The sequence below is a fragment of the Furipterus horrens genome, unplaced genomic scaffold, assembly GCF_987537825.1.
Source record: "Furipterus horrens unplaced genomic scaffold, mFurHor1.1.pri manual_scaffold_3, whole genome shotgun sequence".
NCBI classification, from domain to species: Eukaryota; Metazoa; Chordata; class Mammalia; order Chiroptera; family Furipteridae; genus Furipterus; species Furipterus horrens.
The window spans coordinates 195,881,116-195,903,251 of NW_028327173.1; the positions used below are offsets into that span (position 1 = coordinate 195,881,116).

Genomic DNA, 22,136 nt, shown 5'->3' on the forward strand with positions numbered 1-22,136 from the left:
AGCCCCACACCAGGACCCCAGCCCAGGGTTCCAGTGCAGGAAGACCCCACAACTGTAAAAGCCAGAGAGGACTGAGGCTGTGGAAGACAGAAACTTCTGGAATCCCAGGCAGTTCCTCTTAAAGGGCCTGCACGTGGACTTCCTCAGACTCACTCCCTCTGCGCTCCAGCACTGAGGCAGCAGCTTGAAAGGCACCAGAGACACAGAGGGAGGAAATGAATTGTTTGGCACCAGGGTGAGAGCTGCGGGGCACCTTTCTCCCAGACAGAAGTGCGGTAGAGGCCATTGTTCCTTTTCTGAGCCCTCCCCAACAGAGCTGGCAGGCAGGAGGCACATCTGAGACTCCATCGACCTGACTCACACTTTTTGCCCCACAGTAGTGATTTCCTAGGCTCCCCCTGCCCCTGAAATTTTCGAGGCTACCCAAGCTGTTTCCAGTGGCTTTTCTTGGCTCATGCTTCAGATTTTCCTAAATTCCCTCAAACAAACAGCAAGCCCTTTCACTAAGTGGCCCCAGGCCTGGCACTAGCAACAGCTGGCCTTGGTTCACAGCTTAGCCTCACCTGGGCACCTCCAAGATCAGCACACGTAGAGCCATCTGCAGATCGCTTCGTAGCTTATGCTGGGTGTCCCCAGACACAATACAGGAGGCGGCTGAACTTGGACTGTATGTCCTGGGAGGCCCCAGAGCCTGGGCACCCAGTGGACAGCTATAGACCATGTTGGAGCACCACCACCCAACCACTCCCACAAGTGATCCAACCAGAACAGCAAGAAGAAATAATAATTTTAAAAAATGAGGATAATGTAAGGAGCCTCTGGGACAACTTCAAGCTACCACCATTCGCATCATGGGGATGCCAGGAGAAGAGAGTGAGCAAAAAACTGAAAACCTATTTGAACAAATAATGACAGAAAACTTCCCTAAGTTGGTGAAAGAAACAGACATACAAGTTCAGGAAGCACAGAGAGTCCCAAACAAGAGGAGCGCAAAAGAGGCCCAACCAAGACACATCATAATTAAAATGCCAAAGGTAAAAGACAAAGAGAGCATCTTAAAAGCAGAAAGAGAAAAACAGTTACCTACAAGGGAGCTCCCATAATATTATCAGCTGATTTCTCGAAAGAAACTTTGCAGAAGGGACTGGCAAGAAATATTTGAAGTGATGAAAAGCAAGGACCTACAACCAAGATTACTCTACCCAGCAAAGGTATCATTTAGTATTGAATGATGAAGTTTCCCAGACAAGAAAAAGCTGAAGAAATTCATCACTAGCCAATCAGTATTACATGAAATGTTAAAGGGTCCTTTTTAAAAAGATAAAAAATATGAATAAAATGGCAATAAATGCATATCTATCAATAATTAAATCTAAAAAACTGAAATAAATGAATAAGCAGAACAGAAACAAAATCTCAGATACAGGAAACTTTTGACGGTTGCCCAATGAGAAGGGGTTGGGGGGGGTTCTGGGCAAAAAACGTGAAGTACAAATTGGTTACTACAGAATAGTCATGGGGATGTAAAGTACAGTACAGGGAATATAGTATCCAAAGAATATATATGCATGACCTGTGGACATGAACAATGGTGTGGGGATTGCCTGAGGGAGCAGGGGGTGCTGGGTGGAGGCAGGGGGCAAAGGGGGAAAAATTGTAACAAGCATAACGGTATAAACAATAAAATACAATTTAAATTAAAACAAAGTTAATAAATAAAAAATATCAATTTGTTTACACTATAATAGCTTTCAAAATAATGAAAAAGGAAGTTATGAGATTGTGCCATAAAATATGGAATCTATTCATGAGGTCTCTAGACTTAAACATTCTCTTGAGAAAAGGACCGCACTTACAGGTGGGTGATGGCTACTTCATTTAAGACAATAAAAAGGTCTGCAGACAAATTCCAACTAAATCTAACTGCCTCTATTCAGCACGGAAGTCAACAGGCAATTATGACAGACTAGCAGAAAACTGTATATATAACATAAATTCCTCATTATTACCTACGATACATGAAAAGTAGGAGCTTGGATAGTGACAGCTAGTTTCAATGAAGAATTAACGTACTGATGAGCAAGTAGATGTTACATTTAAGTCACTGAGGAAAATGCCTCAGAATGGCAATGCCTTAAGAGAAGATGCAATAACCTTGCACTGGAGATATTATGTCCAGTTTATTTTTGGTAAATTGTAGATCTTGAATACAATATGTAGTTACTGGGCAAATACCTCTTGCTATTACATAATATACTCACAGGAATACATACCTTTCCCAAGAAGGCCATAGCATGTGAATTGCCAGCATTCGCTGCTAAATTAAAGTAGTCAAATGCTCTCTGTGAGGAAAGAATTTATTAAAAGAATTAGTTTTTAATCGAATCCATCCTTGGATTTTAACTAAAATAATTATTTCAGTAACATTTAAAAAATCTTGTTATATTGTAGTAAATGGCAATAGGACATCTATTGGTTGCTTCCAGGTACCTCTCCACCCCCTTTACCCTCTCATGTCCAATTCATCACTAGTTCTGTCACCACCAAATACATCCTGAATCCATCTGTCCTTCACTACCACAATTCTAGTCTAAGCTACATTATCTCTCACCTGAACTTCTAAAATACAGGTATCCCCCATATAACATGGTTAGAGAATTGGGGAAATCCCCCATATAACACGGTACTTCTATAACATGGTTTTGCTCTAAAATGATTAGAGAATTGGGGAAAACTCCCACATAACATGAATTTAGGGAAATCCCCATACAATACTGTACGTAATAAAAGCTTTTAAGAGCAAAAGATAGGTCATTTAAAATTTTTCATTCGCGCACGTACGTCTTATCAGACTTGCCTCTAGAATTTTAAAATTAATCAAATTTTAAACCTATTTTGTTCATGGACTATTAATTACACTTTAAAACTTTAACTGTGTAAAATAACAGATTTTTTGTAAAAAGTAGAGCATAGAAATCAAGATAATGCTGAAGAAAATTCAGAGGATGAGGATACCTTGTCAAAAAGAAAACACATTCAGTTAATGGAGCTTAGTAGTGACGATGAAGAAAACATTACTTAATTCATATTAATATGTAATACTTTTGATGAAAATTGCTTTAATAAAAATATTTTGATTATAAAAATATAGTAGTATGTTTAAAAAAATTTTTGGAACCTAACCCCCATTCTGTACTAGTTCTTTGTTTCATATAACACTGATTCGCATAACACGGCGTTTGTTAGGAACCTAACATCCGTGTTATATGGGGGTTGCCTGTACTTCCCTCCCCTCCCTACTTTTTATTATTGGGGTTACCCAAAGCAACTATCTTAAATCTCAACATGCTGGTCTTTACAGCCCCCTGACGTGCTTTAGGGAACACACACTGACTGGTGAGACACTGGTGAGACACTGGTGAGACACTGTCTTAGTGTGGCTTCTCTTGCTCTTTGCAGTCTGGGCATACCAGCCTAGTTCCTTCCTGCCTCAGGACCTATTCACACACTGTTCTTTCTGGCCTGGAATGATTTTACCTCCAGGCTCAACTTAAATGTCATGCATCTCTCCTCAGAGACAGCCAGTGGGTTCAATCAGATTTCTGAGGGAAATAGCCCAAATGCCCTCAATGGAAAGCTATGCCCACATGAAATGAAGAATCTGTTATTGGACCCTTTAATTCTCCTTAGTAACAACAATCACAATTTATTACATATATTTTGGAATGACCATTTTAAAAATATCAAATACTTCTATTTAACTTGAAGCTCTGTTAAGGACTCAAGGACTGAAGCTATTCTGTCCAGCACTGTGTCTGGAATGGCTAGCACTGAATGGCACATAGTAGGTACTTAAATATTTGTTGAATTAATACAGTTATGTACTGGGAAATCCTTTTCTTCCTTCTTTGAAGCCTGTGAAATAGTTTATCATTGTTTAGTTGCTTCACATGTAGGCAGCATATACCAATAAGAATATTTCAAAACTTGTATAAAACGTATGCAGCAAGCTTATCCAGAATTCTAATCTCTCAACTGACATTTTTATTAACCAGTTTACTTGATGCTTCACTGGCTTAATGACATTTTAATGACCTAAAGACAATAAAAACTGTCAAAATGTCAACTGAATTGAAAAAAAAAAAAAAAAACAGCTATTTTCCATAGTTTTGTTTGTAAGTGTATTTTGTTAGGATCTGATTCTTTGATAGGATATGGTATATAAAATAACCTTAATTAGAATACTTAATTGGCATGGTAGAAAAAGTTTTATAAGTCTAACAAAATTTATTGAGAAGTTACTATGTTCTAGACATTGTCAGGTGCTGGGAATAAAAGTGGCAAACAAGGGAGCCATGACCCATGCTTTTCTGGACCTTATGTTCTAGCAGAGGAAACAAGTTAATTAACTAATTTACAGTGGCCAAGGGTCATAAGAAACACAGATGTTCAGAAATCCTAATTGTAGTACATGACCTGTTACTGGAGTGGAGTTGGGGTCAGAGGAGATACTAGAAAATAAGATGTTGCAGCAGAGTCCTGGAGGATGACTAGGACTTAGCTAGGTGAAGAAAGGGGTTGGGATAATATTTACTCGAGACAGATGGGCTAGCATTTGAGAAGCCTCGAGACAGAGAGGTTCTTGATATTTTTAAGGACCTGAGAAAAGGTCCCTGTGCCTGTGACTGAGGAAGCAAGGGGCTGGTGAGGTAAACAGGGTATAGGGCCTTGGAGGTCATGTTAAAGGTTTTGGTCTTTCAGCTACTAGAAATTGTGGACCACTCACAAGTTTTAAGCAAGGGAACCACATGAACAGATGTATGATTTACTAAGACAGGCTACTGCTTATGATATTCAAGTAGTAGATAATTCACACAAGTGACACAAGGGGATGATATTTAGGACATAAAGCAGACACGTTTATGACCAGATATAGATCTACTACAGTTGCATACTCCTAATTTCTCATAAACTCAACACTGAATTTTCCTCAGTTCTCTGAAATATTTTCTCATTGAGAGTTTTAAGACATACTCCAATCACGTAGCTATAGAAAACAAAGACAGTGTATATGTATTTTTGGCAGTACTGAGAACTAGATTTTAGAATTAATAAAACCTTTTCTACCCCCATGAGGTATAATCACATTTTTATTCTTCAGCTTCCTCAGGGGTTAGTTAGATCTTGAAAGTCCATTTGTGATGGTTGTCTTAACAACATAAGCTTGATGTCATTCATTTAGCAAGAAATACATGTGGAAAATTACTCCTTGCTACAACAAAAAGCGCAAAGCCCTAGGAACAGGGAAGTTACCTGATGATTCTGTTCTACTCCACGCCCCCCATGCAGATGCAGTTGTCCCAGACCGACCTGAAAATGAACAAAATTGAGGCAAAATTCAATGGTAGCATCTGGAATGTGATTACGTTAGACCAACAAGAAACTACTTGGTCATATAGAGGTTTCTCTTTATAACTCAAAAAATGAATGATTTAGCCTTAAAACTCCTGAAGGTATGACGCTCTTACATGAAGTGTGTGGGGATGGTGGAGGGAGGAGGGGGCCTAGCATCTGGTGATGCAAGATGGTCTGATCTTGGGTGGTGAGCACACAGTACAATATACAGACCCTGTGTCATAGAAACGTACACTTAAAACCTGTATGATCCTATTAACCAATGTCACCCCAATAATTTAATTAAAAACAAAATGTATGCTTTTAATATAAGGTATCTTTTTGAAATGGAGAAGAAATAAAAGCTTTTTCAGACAAAACAAAACTGAATTTGCCACTACTCTAAAGGAAATAATAAAGGATGTTAATTAGGAAGAAGGAAAATTACTCTGGGAAGCTTGAAGATGCAGTAAGATAAAGAACAACGGAAAGGCAAATCTGTAAGTCTAAATTATATGGATTGTATAAAATAACAGTATCTTCCAGGGTTAAAAAATATGTAGGAAGTATGGCAATAGGAGAATATATTTCACCAGATATCAAAATCTATAAAGCTATGAACATTTAAGACAATATTGGCATAAGACATATACAGAATATATGCAGGGCATTATTTGCAATAGCCCAAATTTGGGGAGAATAAAATAGATAAATAAATTGTGGGATTTCCATACAATGAAATAGCATATAGCAATGCAAATGAATGAATTATAACTACATGAAAACACAGAGGTTAATTTTATAAACATAATGCTAAGCAAAAGAATCTAATAACAACAACAAAAAAAGTTGTACAACTTTTTTTTTTAATGTAAGATTTGAAAGTAAACCATTCTATAGAGTTAGAAGTCAGCTCAGTGGGTTACCTATGGGGAGAGGGAGGATTTAATGATGATGAGTTCCAAAGAGGGGCTTCTGGGGTGCTAGTCATGCCCACGTAAGAGGCTCACTTAGTGATAATTCATTGAGCTGTATACTTCAGATCTGTGTACTTTTCTCTATTCATGTCATAATTCAATAAGAAGAAAAAGAAGAAAACGATATACTGTATTAGACATGAATTTTTTAAATTTGTTTTTTACAATACAATGAAATCAGCTTTCTACATTAAGTAGTATTTTACATTTTTAATGGCTGCATAGAATTCCATTAACTGGAGTGTCATATTTGAGCAAATTTCCCTATTAGTCATTTAGATTGAATTTTAATTGGTCTCTAATGTAAAAGAAAGCTGTTTAATCGAACAACATAACTTCATTAAAATTTCCATGAGCCAAGACTTGGATCCTTCACTGCACGAGAGAGAGAGAGAGAGAGAGAGAGAGAGAGAGAGAGAGAGAGAGAGAGAGAGAGAAGAGACAGAGAGGGAGAAGAGAGACAGTGTGTGTGTATGCCTGTGTCTGTTTACTTAATACTCCTGTTAGGTTTAAAACAAATTGTTTTTAAAAAGTATCTATTGCTAATCTCTCTATATTTCTGAGTCAGAAAGAACTGTAAACTCAATGGGAAAAAGATGCTGAAGTTCTCTTTTTTATTATAATGTCATTAAAATAACCCACAAAATACCAAATTATATATGATGCTTTGATGGATACCATACATTTACATTAAACACACCTATTTCTTTTTGTCCTTGACCCTGAGAAAATTACAATCTAGGCTGAGCAAAGGAAACAAACAGTAAACAGTTCTGAGGAGCATCTTAAATTCCAAATATTCCAGAGACTTTTTGTTCCAAGAACGTGAGTTTTAGTCCTTGGTGACTCCACAGAGAGCCTCCATCCTCACTGTGATGCTGCTCCATTCAGGCAGCAGCTTTCCACGGTGGTGCACAGCCGTCGCCCGGCTAGCTTTCAGAAACTATGAATGCCTCGCCTCCACCCCAGATGAATCCAAATGGAACGTCTTGAGAGTGTGGGACAGGTACGTAGCTAGCTAATAATTGTGTAGCTAATAACTGCTAAGAGCAATGAAAATGTTACTGAAAGATGTAAGTGCTTGCCCCCCGCAGACTGTAATATACAATGCTTTAAGATAGTCCGTGACGTGTTTAGACAGATACCTGTGCTTGTACGTCGCCTTTTTCAGCTAAGAACTGGTAATACTGAATCAGATCTTCTTCCAGCATTCCGCTGTTCATGCCTGGATTCTCCACCTCGTCAGGCAGCCGTATTCTCTGTACTACTGAGCCTCCTGTCAGCGAGATGTCACTAGCAACTGAAAGGGGGAACAAAGTAATAATATGGACGTGAGTCAGAGGATTGTCCCACGGAGAGAAGTACAACTCCAGCTGCCAAATGTTGACAGACACTATGTTACAAGAAAGTAAATTCAGTTTTTTCCACAAAATATTTAAGAAGGGAGCCCATAGCAAAATGTTTTAAAAGTACGTACTTCTTAATCAACTAGTATAAAGATGATTCCACTTAAAAGTGCCATTCATGACATTTCAGGTAGTACAATATAAAAACAGATGTATTTAAAATTAATTCTTTGTTTTTTTTGTTTTGTAAGGTGAAAGGCAAAACAAGAAAAGCTACCATGATTGGCGACGAGACGATAATGAGTCAGTGCGGATTCACAGCTCTGGAGGACTCCGATGCCAGCCCAGTAGCGGTAACCCTGCAACACAGCTTCTTGTGAGAGGACAGCAGCTTCTCATGCTTCAGTGGCAAATACACTAACCACTCAACCTGTACGTCCGCTGTCTTGGGATCCAAGTACACTATCACCTCACTTATCCCGAGTTTTAGGTTCTGAGGTAATTTATGGAGCCACTTCCACAATCCGACTATAGCTAAGAACTAGGAAATAAAAAATAAATTTCCCAGACCAATCAAAATAGATGCCATGAACTTTATGTATGTAGTGTGTGCATTTTACCTATTAAGAGGAAATCACTTAAGCTCTTCCTTAGAATAGATTTTATTCTTATTTTAGACACAATTTTAACAAAAAGGGTTAATCTTCTAAACTAGCAAAGAAGAAGCAACAAATGAGCCAAACAGGGAAGTGAAGAGACTATTAGAAGCAGAACAGCAATAAGTAACTTTCAGAATAACGGGAAAAGTAGCTAACTATAAAGAGCAAAGAACAGAAAGTAGAGGTCTCTGGAGTCATTTAGCAGATTCTAACTAACTTTACAGACGTCAACAATCCTTAGGGCGCTACTGTATAACAGCATGTATAATATATAACGTTTTTATTCTGTAGCCACTATTGAAGAAAATTGGTAAGTAATAATCAGAACAATACCCTTATTTTTCACCTGCTTAAATTCCCTTAGCAGTTTAGCCTTGTAAACAGGACAAAGTCCGAGTTTCTTGGCATGATGTAGAGCTGTTTATGTGATTCCTGTCTACCTGCCCTGCCCATGAACTACCTGGCGCTCTCCTCTCCAGCCATATTAAAGTGCTTGTACTTCCTTGCAAACAACACCTTCCCTCTTCTTGCTGTCCCTTTGCTTACTATATTGCTCCCGTGGCCCGGAAACCCTCTGCTTCTTACATTCACTCACCACCATTTATCCTTCAAGAACCACTTTAGTTGCTTCTTTCCTCAGAAGAACTTCCGGAAATTCCCCCCTTCCAACGCCCATGTGAGTTAGATGACTTTCTAGGTGATTCCTCGATATTCTCACGCTATACTATAATGGTCTCTTTATTTATGCCTCCCTTTCTTATTAAAAGCTTGTTGTAGGCCAGGACTTATCTTACTCATCTTTGGAATCCCAATGACATGTACTCAATAAATGTTTTTGGAATATACAGGCAAAACTAGGATCCACGCTGCTGTCCAGAAAAGTAAATTTTCCTTCTTTTTAAGTTTCGTATCTCATCAATGACCAAGCCTGTAGACACTTTTCCAGATTTTGGACTATTTTTTTCTGCTTTCACTCTGACTTCTGCTCAATCTACCCATTATATTCCTGTAAGAATGAATTTACATGTTCATTTGAAACACAGTTAATATGGGTTAGGGGCCATGTGACTTGATCAAAGTCAGTTTATGAAGTAGAAGGCAGATTAAACATCCCAGCAGTAAAGAATTTAGAGAAAAGACTCTGTATTTTACTACTAAGCCACATAAGGGATTAATGTTATCAGAAAACATATAAAAGATAATCTGTAATAAACTTTATAGGACCACTGATTCTTCATATAGTGAGTCCTTCATCAATTTCCATGTAAAATCCATGACAACCTATCTAAAAACTGACTCTGACAAACAATTCCAATTTAAAAAAAATTTAAAAAGAGCCATTTAGGAGATAGTGATTTTAAGGGCAATCAGTGAACACTAGTCATTTTCAGGAAAAATTGTGAACTCTTATCAATTTTCATCCACATGTAGATTTGATTATCGTATTTCTTTACTAAAAAGTATGTTCAACTGAATATTTGGTCTTAATGAATATAAGTAAATCTTAATTATGAAAGTCAGAAAAGTTGTGGCCATTTGTTAATCAAAATCCTTCTGCTCTTCAATATTACTATCCTTCCAATTAAGTCTTACTTACCAAAATCATGTGGGCTATTAGGTTGCCCCCAAGAGCTCCAAATGTATAATATACAAGGGCCTGTGAATGAACAAAAGATGCTTAACTGAACATGAGCACATATATTTACTGAATCAAAACTGTTGTATATAATAAAGTTTTAATAGTATTACCTTTGCTTGACTTGAATTAACACCAAGTCCAGAGGCATAGAGAAAGCCAAGAGCCTGAAATAAAATGATAAAAGTAAGAATTCTTCCTTTGGTGGAAGTTTATCCAAGACATAGTTTTACAAACTATTAAAAAAATAGAAAAAGGAAAGAAACTTTACATGTTAAACAATTTGAATTGTGTGAGTTATGTACAACAAGGAATTAAAGAGCCTCAGAAATACATTCAAGGTTTTACAAATTACATGATAAAATATAATGTTAAGTCAAAGTGTTTAGCTTGAAGATTAAAGATAATTTAATAAATTATTAACTAGAAAAACAAAGCAGAACACAAATCTTTTACTTGCTCTTGATGAACAGCTATTTTGAGAACAGAACAACTCCTATATCATTACATCAATGCAAAGAGATATATACAATGAAAATGGTAAGAAATTGCTAAAATACATTATCCCAGGAATACAAAGAGGCAGGAAGGGGTGAAGCTGAGGTGGTCAAGGGTGAAAGATCACTTCACAATGCAAGAGCACAGAATTTTCTTTAAAAATTCAACCAAGCAATGCATTGGTAAAGTTCTACCCCAGCCTTCTGAGGATCTTCCTTGATAACATCAAAGTATAAGCTAAAGTTATAAAGGCAGGTGTTATTCTCAATAAAATCCATGAGCTCCCTTATAATTAGGTAGGGCCATGTGCCTGGGGCTGGCTAGAAGGGATGTAGGCTGTTTCTAGACATGGCTTTTAAAAGATCCCAGGGATACCTCCAGCCCTCTCTCCTTAATGGCTTAGAAACCCCATGTTCCAGATGGCTTAGCGACTTAATGGAAGTAGCCCTTGACCCTGGGTCACCATTTGGAGGAGAGGGATGCAGGCAGGAGAGCTGCATGGAACCTGGAATAAGAAATAACTTGTAGTGGTAAGACACTGTGATTTGTGTGCTTTGTTTTATCAGCTAGAATTAATTATCGTGGAGAAAGTGTTTTGCAATGTATAGGAGCACTGTGGTATTGCAACGTTCTATTACTAGAGGAAAAAGGTGCCTTTAAAAAAAAGTATTAAACTATTCTTCAGAGCATAATGTGTCTGAAAATAAAGAATATATATGGGAATGTTATATAAACTGATTTATACAAAGAGAAAAATGCTTTGAAAATAAAGGGAGCAATTAAGACATAACCTGTTTATAAACTAAAACCAGGAATACATAAAAGTTGTGGTCTAAGCAAAAAATGGAGTAAAAATAGCCTCTTCAATTAATGGAGTTGGGAGATCTGGACAGGGACATGCAAAAAAATGAAACCTACACCATACAACAGAATAAACTCAAGGTGGATAAAAGACTTAAACATAAGCCGTGACACCATAGAAGTCCTAGAGAAAAACATAAGCAGTAAAATTTCAGATATACCACACAGCAATACTTTCACCAATATATCCTCTAGGGCAAGGGAAATAAAGGAAAGAATAAACAAATGATACTACATCAAACTAAAGAGTTTCTGCTGAGAGAAAGAAAACATCAAAATGAAAAGGAAACCAACCATATGGGACAACGTATTTGCCAATGATCCCTCAGACAAGGGACTGATCTCCAAAATATATAAAGAACTCATATGACTCAACACCAGGAAGACACACATTCCAATTAAAAAATGGGCAAAGGACCTGAACAGACTCTTCCCCAAGGAGGATATACAGAGGGTCCATAGACATATGAAAGGATACTCAACATCACTAGCCATCAGACAGATGCAAATTAAAACCACCATGAGATACTACCTCACACCAGTCAGAATGGCCATCCTTAACAAATCAACAAACAACAAGTGCTGGCGAGGATGTGGAGAAACGGGAACCCTACTGCACTGTTGGTGGGAATGCAGACTGGTGCAGCCACTGGGGAAAGCAGTAAGGAATTTCCTCAAAAAACTAAAAATGGAACTGCATTTTGATCCAGTGATTACACTCCTGGGATTATACCCTAAGAATTCTGAAACAGCAATTCAGAAGCACCTGTGCACCCCTATGTTCACAGCAGTGCTATTTACAATAGCCAAGTGCTGGAAACAGCCTAGGTGCCCATCAGTAAATGAGTGGATAACATACGTATTAAAAAAAAGCAAAGCTCTTAGTCCAGAATAAATAAATAAATAAAACCGTGATTTGGTTAGGTATTCAGTCCTACAGAAAACAATGGTTGTAATTCCTATAAAAGTTGAAATAGTCTGAAAACAGACTTCTAACTGTGACTAGGAATTTTATTTTTAAGCAAATCCAAGACTTTCATAAACCTGAATTATTGAAGGCATTTTATTTATTTATTTTTAAAGAAAGGGCAAGGGAGGGAGAAAGAGAGGGAGAATCATTGATGTGAGAGAGAAACATCAATTGGTTGCCTCTTGTATGTGCCTAGACCTGGGACTAAACCTGTAACCCAGGCATGTACCCTGACCAGGAATCGAACCAGCAACCCCTCACTTTGTGGGATAACACCCAACCAACTGAGTCACATCGGCTTATGTTTTAAATAAATGCCGTTGCTCCTTAAACCCAGTTGTCAACCTTACCATTACTGATGGGGAATCAAACAGACATTATTTATCAAATGGTGTGATGTAATATGGAATTTATAATATCCCTATAATGCAGTCTAAGCAAACATATTTTACTTGAGTTCATTAGCCTTTAGCTGTGACATCCAGTTTATAGGAAATACAGATGATGAAAAAGCAAACTAAAGGACATCATGAAGAAGTAAAGAGATAACTGATGTAGGACATTCTGCAGAAAAACTCGCCCATCTCTAACACAGGGCAAAAAAAGAACGGGGGTGGGTATGCTAGAAATAACAACCAAACACAAGGTAGAGTCCCGAACTGGGTACTGGTTTGGAGAAAACAGGTATAAAGGAAATGTTTCATTCAACACCGTCTGAATATGGTATGGGCATTAGATGATGTAAAAGTTACTGGAATGAAAAGGTTAAGGCCGATGACTGAAAAGAGCATGTTATGGAAAAGTAGACAGTGACATCTTATTTTAATAAAGAATCTGTATGTATCTATACACAAAGAGAAAGGTCGAGAAGGGTCTGCACGCACTAACATATCACCAATGCTCATGTTCAGTTGGTACATATGTGATGCTCACTTTCTTAGCATTTTTAGTTTGTATTTCTAGTTTCTTATAATGGACATGTACTGCTTCTGTAATATATTTTTTAAAAAACACCAAGATTAATACGAGCTGGAGCATCTGAGCTTCGGAAAGAAATGCAATGGTGACTAATTACAATAAAAGCCAATTGCCTTCATATTTCATTTTCTACAGATCTAATATGGAAAACTGCAAACACAACTGTGGCGAGATGCAGGAGCAAAATGCCTTAAGTGACCACAGGTATCCTTAGATGAAGGAAAAAGTTCGTCTAAGAAGATTGGTAGAATGATCTGCCACAAAACTATTTAAAGATATTTTACCTGCCATTCTTATTTGCAAAAAGAAGTCAGGGCATAAAGAATACACTGCTGTTGAAGTAAAACAAGCGCCGCGTGTGAAGAGATTCCCCAGTGGAAGTACACTCACGGTCTGTCCCTTGGGCGAGCCTTCCTCAGTCAGCTTCTCAAACATCTCTCGAGCTGCCGGGAGGTTCTGTGTCAGGTAATCGCCAAACAAAAGGGCATATGACACCCTCTCCAGGGCCTTGGTGTGGTTCATGCTTGCTGCCTTCTGAAGATACCGATATGCTCTTTAAGTGTAAACAATTAAAAAACACATTAGCAACATTTTGAAACTTTTATTAAATTTTTTAAAGATCTGCTGAAATGCAACATAATTTCCTTACTCTATAGTCATGTTACTTGTATATATGGAAAACATTCTGGCTACTTTGTTTTCACAAAAGGTACCAGTTCTGTCATCCTAATATCTCGGGATAGTCTAATTACACTAATAGTAATTCTCAACACTTTTATTAAAAACATTAACTATATGTGCAACCAGAGAAATGTAATAATATGGTGTCCAGTAAATAATCCGATGACAATCACGGCAACTTTCTTTTTAAATCTTTGCATAGACTGTAACAAAAGTCAGCTGAAATTAAAGGGACATAAAATATTAGAAGAGAGTCACTTGTTTTATGTTTTTTTCCAAGCATAAATTCATAAATTCTAGTCTTTGTCTGCAATAAAATCACAATGCAAAAACAAAACACCTGACAATTTCTTTTTTTAATAACATTTTAAATTCTGAATAGCATATGTATTCTTGGTTCTCAGAAACTACAACCTGAGCCGATCATTTCCACTCTGCTCATTGTCCATTCTTGTGATGAGTGTACCCCAACAAGCTTAAATCTGATAAAAGCCATGCCACTGATGCCCACGTTATCATATTAAACTTCTTGTAATGCAATGTAAGCAATCCTGTTTTTGGCAAACCAGGATTTAAAAAAAAGTACTTAGCTATTTATCTCAGCAATGGCCTATCTTAGGGGAGCCATGCAGTTGGCAGTGCTACCTACTCTCTTTTCTGGCTCTTCTTATTGCTCCCATTGAGGATTTTCATCCCAGTCTGGTACATCATTTCTGCTTCTTGCATCTGCCGTCGTTTAGTAGCCTCTTCTTCAGCTAAAAGCAAAATGTCAGATGCACTTCAATGGGTTGTAATTAACTCTACACCAATTAGTTATCAAACGTCAGCATGTATCCCGCCTTTCGGGTAGTTGTACAAAAACAATTAATGATCTTCTACTCTTGACGATCTGACTCCAAAGACACGATATAAGTGTTTTTACCTGACAAAAGATGACTTAAAAAAAAATGCAACAGTATCAACCTGCTTTTAGAGGGTACTTTTCTGCTAGTAATTCTAAAAGTTTTACTATAATTCAACTAAAGTTTCGATGGTAGCTTATGATTATATGCCAAGGTCAGCTGAAATCAGGACAGAAGGATATTAAAAACAATAGTCAGAAAAACACTATTTTAGTCAAAGGACACTGTAGCCTCACTTGAAATTCTGTATATCTTTATAATGAGAAAGTATTTGTTAATTACATAATAAAAAATTTGTAAAAAATGGATTTTTATTAAATATACTGATTAATGTTCAAATTCTATTTTTTCCCATGCATGGATTCAACACTGAAAATCACAGAATTGTTATAGATTTCTCAAAAATTATTTTGCTACTGTAATATACTATTGTATCAGAAATCTAGAACTCATTAAGATACATCTGAATATTTCACTAGGCTCAATATTTATAGAAACAGGAGTTCTTGTACATAAAAAAGAAAAAAATTGGATTGTATTACACTGAAATACATAACCATACTAGTTTACAGCCAAAGATGGGCTATATCTGATGTTATTCTCGGAATGCCTAATTATGTATCAGAGCCATTATTTTGAAAGTGTTATTTGGAATCAAAGGAGGCATGTTCAAGATTTTCTGTTGTTTCTTTTTTTATTAGTTATAAATTTTTGCCTGAAAAAAAAAACAAAAAACAAACACCCTTTAAAGGTCAGCCCCTTTATTGATATTAATATATACGAAGGTTAAATATACATAATTTGTCAAATGGTACGTGAGCACAGCACATCTTACTCAAAGTGCTCTTCAAAAGGTATCATTTTTCTTCTAACCACCATTAACCTTCTCCATAATGTTGTTTCCTTTACTGTCAAAAAGATGTTTTACACTCATTAATTTAGCAGCCTGCCTAAGAGTCTGCAGAACAGCTTGTGCGCACCAACGGAAAACCATCTCTAAGTAAGACACCGGGTGATAAGGCGCCCGAGTGACAGGCTGGAATTAAGCACGCACACCGCAAGCTTCCTGGGCCACAGCCCATTCTTGAAGGCTATAACCACGTTATCCACGCTGACCAATTCTGACACGGGTGCAAAAACGATGGCTACAAGAAGGCCTTAAAGATGCCGTCCAAGACATCAAGCAATGTGGACGTGCCGCCTACAGACCAACACTTACTTTCACAGAAGCCCCACTTTTCATCTGCCTTGTAGTCATAGGTTGTAGCACACCACAGTCTGCCATCTTCCCTCCCGTCCGATGTGCACTCATCGTATTCCTTATCCAGGAAAAGAAAAGGGAAGTGGCAGGGCTCCCCATGTGCTGTGCCTTCAATGGCGGTCAAAGCTGGAAAGGTAAGAAAAAAACCTAAACATGAACAGAACCTGTGGTATTCATGGATGTAACATGGTCAGTTTCCACTACTAGAATTTAAAGATGAAGATGCATGATCTGTAATAGGAAACATGAACAGGCCAGCACCAGTTCTGTTTAGGGATGACCGGAAGGTGACTTAACTTAATGAGCATTGCTAGGTGACCCAGCTCTGTATCTAGCTTAGGGTTTCTGAAGGTCTTGAGATATAATAGCCTTAGAATACTGTCTACTGTACAACTTTTGTCCAAGTAGTGAGCAAAAAATAAGGCAAATGCAACTGAATCGATTCCACTGCTCAGCACAACTCTCCCCTTTTCTATCTGAATGCTCTAAGTCAAGTTCGTCAATAATATACGCAGGGGAGATGCTCCCCCAGGCAAAGTTAATCGCTCACATCCCCCTCTGTGATCCCCCAGCATTTACTATCATACATATTGAGGTTATTTCTTTACTGTACTCTGGCTCCCACTACCTTTGAGCTTATTAAGGGTGGTGACCATATCTCCAACTGGTTCTATATTTCTGAGCACCTCCCAGGTTCTGGGAAAGAGTGGAGCAGAGGTCTCTGCTATACAGAACTTACTACCTTGCAAGGAAGGGAGTCTTTAAACAAAAGTGTGACTGATGTTATGGAAAGAAAAGCCTCTCCTACAGAAACTGAAGTTTGCACTGAACCTCCAGAGGTGCAGGAGCGGAGAGTGGCTGAAAGATGGCGGGGTGGGGAGCAGCAGAATAAGCAGCGGGAACAGGTATGTTAAGAATCAAAGGAAAGGAAGCATGGCACATTGGACAAAATTTAAAGACCAGGAGGTTGGAACAAGCAGTGTGAGTGCCAAGATGGGTAAGGGAAGAGGCTACAGCAGCATGAAGGAGCCGGACGAGGGAGGTCCTGACTCATCCTATTAGAGAGTTCGGAGTTCATCCTGAGAACAGTGTAACTCATTTAAGCGTTTTAAGTAGGCATGGCATGCTCACACTTATATTTTATTAAGAGAGTGGACAACGGAATGAAGGGAAGCAAGGCTAGATGCAAGGGGACCAGGCTAAGGGCTGCGACAGCAGACTAACCGAGAGGTAACGGCAGCCTGAAGGGGATCATGGAACGAAAGAGTGGGAACACTGAAGTGATGCTAAGGAAGCAGATATGATGGCTCCATTTACCGCCTGACTACATGTGAAGATGAGAGGAGGGAGAAGGCAATGGCAGCTCTCAGGTGTTAGGCCTCAGGAAGTAGCAGAAGGTTGTCCTCACTAAGATAGAAGGTTCCTAACACCCCAACTGATGGAAGTGACTCACTATACTTAAATTGTTTGTAAAAACAATGTGGTTTATGCCCAACATCTGCTTTCCTCCTGAGAGTCTGTAATTTTGGTACATGCTAGGCAGACAGTGATTACATGATTACTCTCCATTAAAAACTCCAAGACTGGGTCTCTAATGAGCATCCCTGGAAGATAACACTGCACAAGAGCTGTCACATGTACTAAGGGATTTAAGTGTGTCCTGTATAACTCTCCTTGGAAACTTGCACCCAGCTCTCTCTAGACTTCGCCCCATGCTGATTTTGCTTTGTAGCCTTTTACTACAATAAATCACAGTTGGGGGTACAGCTATATGCTGAGACCTCTCAGCAAATCATCAAACCTGGGGGTGGTCTTGGGGACCCCCAACATCAGCTGGCATCAGACGTGGCATTTGCCAGAACGACCCTGACTCACTGACCTATGAGAAAGCCAGGATAAGGGGCAGGGTGTGACGAGCCCTCGGTGCCCCGGTGGTTACTGCCACCCACGACACTCAGCAGCCGCTGCGCTGCCATCTGGTGCGAGAGGTACAAGGTGCCTGTGGAGTTCGGGAAAGACAGATCCAACTCCAGGGGAGTGGGCTCGCTGGGTTCCCCACCTGCTGGCTGAAGTGATGATGCCTTGAGGTCTTGTTCTTTCCTCCAGATGGGAGGAGAAAGGACCCCAAGTTCCCAAAGGTGAATGGGTCAAAATGTTAAAACTCCAAACTGCTCTTTCTTCCAAGTAGGGTGAGGGGTAGTGCTGAGGGGAAGGCAGTTAAATCAGGTCCAGGGTTGAAGCAACATTTCAGATAAACCAGAAGAAAAGGGAGGGAGTAACATTCCGGCAGTTTTTTCCAGTCTCGCTGCTCCTGCAGCAACCACCCCCACTCCCCTTCCTCCCCTGCGTTCCAGCCTGACCTTCCCGGCCCGCTGTGATGTTAACACGGCACATGCGAAGGTCACGGTGAGGAGTTTAAGTAAATGTGAAATGGGGGGGGGGGGAGAAAATACTTTTAGTGGCTCTGTATTTTGTGAAAGCTATCACATTTGAATGTATGGTAAAAATTGATATGAAACGTTAAATGCTTGTAATTCCATATATGCCAGAGGAATTATCCTGATCAGGGGACGCCGCACAAAAGAAATGTTATCAGGGGAACACAACTTTCACGCTCTTTGCGGCTGGTGGGCAGCGTGGAATTGAAACTCTCTGAGTACTGGAAACAACAAATTTCGGTAACTGGTGAGTTTTGCTATTGAGGAGAAGCAGAGTTTGCCACTCCAAAATATGCCATTTTGAGATATCGTTTATTTTAGCTGGTTATTTTTTAAGAAACAAAAGACTCAAGAACCTCTTTACCTTCCATCCCCACCATTATCTGCCTAAAGGAATTCAGATCAAAACACAACCTGCTCCAGGGAGATCACCCTAGCGTAATAGGAGCTGAGTGTGGCAGACAGGGAGAAGCCTAGCAAAGTCTGTTACAGGATTCCCTCACTTACTGCTTACGTTCTAGACCCCCCGCAATAGGTGAAAATCCGCAAAGTAGGAACTTTACATTTATTTAGTATTTATATATATATATAAGGCTTTATAAACCCTTCCCACACCCTTATAAGCCATTAGCAATCCCTTATTAACCTTTCCCACTCCCTTATGAACCTTTTCCACACTTTTATAAACACTACTTTATGTTCTTAAACATATTCTACACCTTAAACCTACACAACTTTAACAACATACGTATACAGTACCGCAAAATCCCGCGATATAGTGGAAAATCCGCGATAAATAATTAAATATAATATTTAAAAAAATCCCGTGATACAGTGAGGCAGCAATAAGTGAACCATGCTATAGAGAGGGACTAGTGTACACTCTCCTCTCTGTCCCACCGTTTCTGGGTGGCCCTGCAAGAATTTGGTCACCAAATATTTGCTCCTTCCCACCTGCCTGTGAAGGGCCCATCTTCCCTTTGAAGTATAAACCACTACCCCAGGCCCCCTTCTCCTTAGCTCAAAATGGCATATAAGTCCCAACTGCCTCATCTGTCCATCGGTGTCACATTCTTATGGAGCCCCAGTATGTACATACATAATAAATTTGGTTCTTTTCTCCCGTTAATTTGTCTCATATTGTAAGAGAGCGACCAGAAGCCCAAACATTTGGGGGATGGAACTCAGTGGAGCACAGCCATTTTCCTGAAATATCTCGTTTCTTAATATGTAAAGGACTGGTCACCATACCTACTCTGTCACTGGCTGTGGTCAGGGACTTAAAAATAAGGTGGCAGCCATTAAGGAGGAGAGAGCCACGTGGTTTGAAAAAGAGCAGAAGCCCCCCATCAGCCGGCCATAAGGCCGGGTGGGTAAGAAGGTGCCATGCGGTTCTGGATTAAGAGCTAAAATTAAACACCATGACACAGGTGGGACCTCCCCAGTCAGGCGAGGATGGATGGGAGCTGCCGGTACCGCTGAGCTGTGGCTGGGAAATATGAAGCCACGGACTCCTATTTTCCTAGAGGGAAATGGTACCTCTGACTTTTCTGTTCTGAAACTGGCCTGGTTTTGCAGGGGGAGGCAGGATGATATGTTTTTCAGTGTTTTAAAGGGAGTGGGACTTAATGGCAGAAATTCTCCATTAACCTAAATCTGTATAACCTTTAAACAAACAATCCCTTTCCTTTTTCACTAAGCTCTGGTATTGGGAGTTATGCTTTTGGTGACGTGCAATCGAACCCCCCATAACAGAACAGCTGGTGGGTTCTGTTTCAATGTCAATTTGATTATTAGACCATCCAGATGAACAATGAGGAAAAGAGGGAAAATTTCCCTTTCCCTAGACTATGGATGATACAGACTTTTGCTTATTGGAGCCTCTGGCAAGAGGGAGACATTAAAAAAGGCAGGTGATCCACAGGTGGAGGTACACTTTTGAAGTTCTAAAAGGCAGATTTTCGTTTGCTCATGAGTGGCCATCAAGGCAGAGGTCGGACCCTTAGAGACTGATGTGCATGTCTGTGAGTGGGTCAGTTTGGACTCAAAGACGGAGAAGATGAAATGGGCGGAGAAAAGCCTTGCCTGACACTTGGACTTTCTGGCCCTGTAGCATCTGGTCTTTGCTGCTGTTGCAGAAAAACCTCTGGCTGTTTAAAAATCCCGAATGTACATATCCTGATTGTCTGGGCTTTGCTCGAAGCTGCAAGCTGATGCTGTCTGGTGTAGGCTTCCAGTTTCCAAGTGAGCTGTGCTGAACTGAAAGCAGGCCTGCTCAGTAAACAGAAGGCAGACACTGTGACCTTTGCACGTCAGGTCGCCTTTCCGTGGGGCCCTGCACTGTGAGGAAGTCGTGAATGCTTGGCTAACTGTCTGAGCCACATACAAATGCCCTCAGGCAAGGGCTTGCTTTTTGATGGGACCTTTTGAAATTGGGCTGCTGACTAGCTGTGTGTTCTCAGAGACTGACTTAACTTGCGACCAGGGCCCAAGCTGCAAGTTCGGAGAGAACCCTGCACCCCCTGCTCATTGTGGCTGAATCCTTGCATCTGGCTCTCCTGATTGGAGGCTGGTTGCAACAGTGGACTGATTACAACTGATTACCTGCTTCCCTCACCTTTCTCCTGTGCACACACCTTAGTGCAGTCTGATTATTCAACGCAGCTCTCTGCAGAACGGGGCTGGCCTTTTCTAGGCTGCTCATAGGGTAAGAAGGAGGTTATGTAAACCCATTTTGAAAATTCAGGATTTTTTCCTGAACAATTCCCGTGCACGGTATCTTTCCAGTTCGGTTGTATAAAAATGTTTCTGGGAAGATGTTTTGCCCCTCTTGCACATAGCCTGTCCAGATAAAGGTCTGGAAGAGAGTAGGGGCCGACTGAAAAAGATAATGATCACTGAACAGAAACACCGATTTCCTAACAACCAAGGAAAACAAACCCAAACCCCAAACCCCTGCACCTGGAGAGGCACAAGGGAGGGGAGACAGGATGATGATCTTCACTTTCCAAAGCTTTTTCTGGGAGTGTCTCCCTTTTCCTAAGGAAAGCCCTCTGTGACCACCTCCAGGCTGGGGAGAGTGCTCTGACCCCCGAGTGCCGAGCCTGTGACCAGAGCTGATAGGGCTGACCGTGGGGCGGGCAGCAGGGGGTGGCCCAGGCTGGCACTTCCCACGCAGAGAGCCTCCAGGGGCTGCCCACACTCATGAGGTGGATGAGCTGGTATCAGGGGCGACAAAACCATCTGGAATTATCTGGCAGTCTGCCTGAACCCGAGGACTGAGCTGAGCGGTTTGCACTGGAAACCCCAGGATAAGGCGCCCATGGCAGGAGGCCACATGGCACTGCCTCGTGTGCGTCCAGTTTGGGGTGCCCCAATGATGGCAGACTGTGCTTCCAGTGTTGCCACGTGAGCCTCTGGGGCGGGACTTCCGTACATGACCCTGACCACCACGACACTGTCTCAGCCCTGGGAGGCTTCCCAGTCAGCTTGAACTTACTGGCCAGAGTTGTGCTAGGCCTGAACTGATGCTCAG

At 40.1% G+C, this 22,136-nt stretch overlaps 1 protein-coding gene across 1 annotated transcript in view; it reads right to left on the minus strand.

Moving 5' to 3' along the window:
• Positions 1 to 22,136, minus strand: part of SEL1L (SEL1L adaptor subunit of SYVN1 ubiquitin ligase) — a 51,834-nt gene that overhangs the window by 15,594 nt on the left and 14,104 nt on the right. The window contains exons 4-12 of the mRNA XM_090271269.1: positions 16,122 to 16,289; positions 14,650 to 14,755; positions 13,710 to 13,872; positions 10,126 to 10,179; positions 9,974 to 10,033; positions 7,995 to 8,076; positions 7,517 to 7,671; positions 5,314 to 5,370; positions 2,274 to 2,342 (exon numbers count right to left, since the gene is read on the minus strand). Of these exons, the coding sequence (XP_090127395.1) occupies positions 2,274 to 2,342; positions 5,314 to 5,370; positions 7,517 to 7,671; positions 7,995 to 8,076; positions 9,974 to 10,033; positions 10,126 to 10,179; positions 13,710 to 13,872; positions 14,650 to 14,755; positions 16,122 to 16,289 (914 nt within the window). The remainder of the gene's footprint in view (positions 1 to 2,273; positions 2,343 to 5,313; positions 5,371 to 7,516; positions 7,672 to 7,994; positions 8,077 to 9,973; positions 10,034 to 10,125; positions 10,180 to 13,709; positions 13,873 to 14,649; positions 14,756 to 16,121; positions 16,290 to 22,136) is intronic.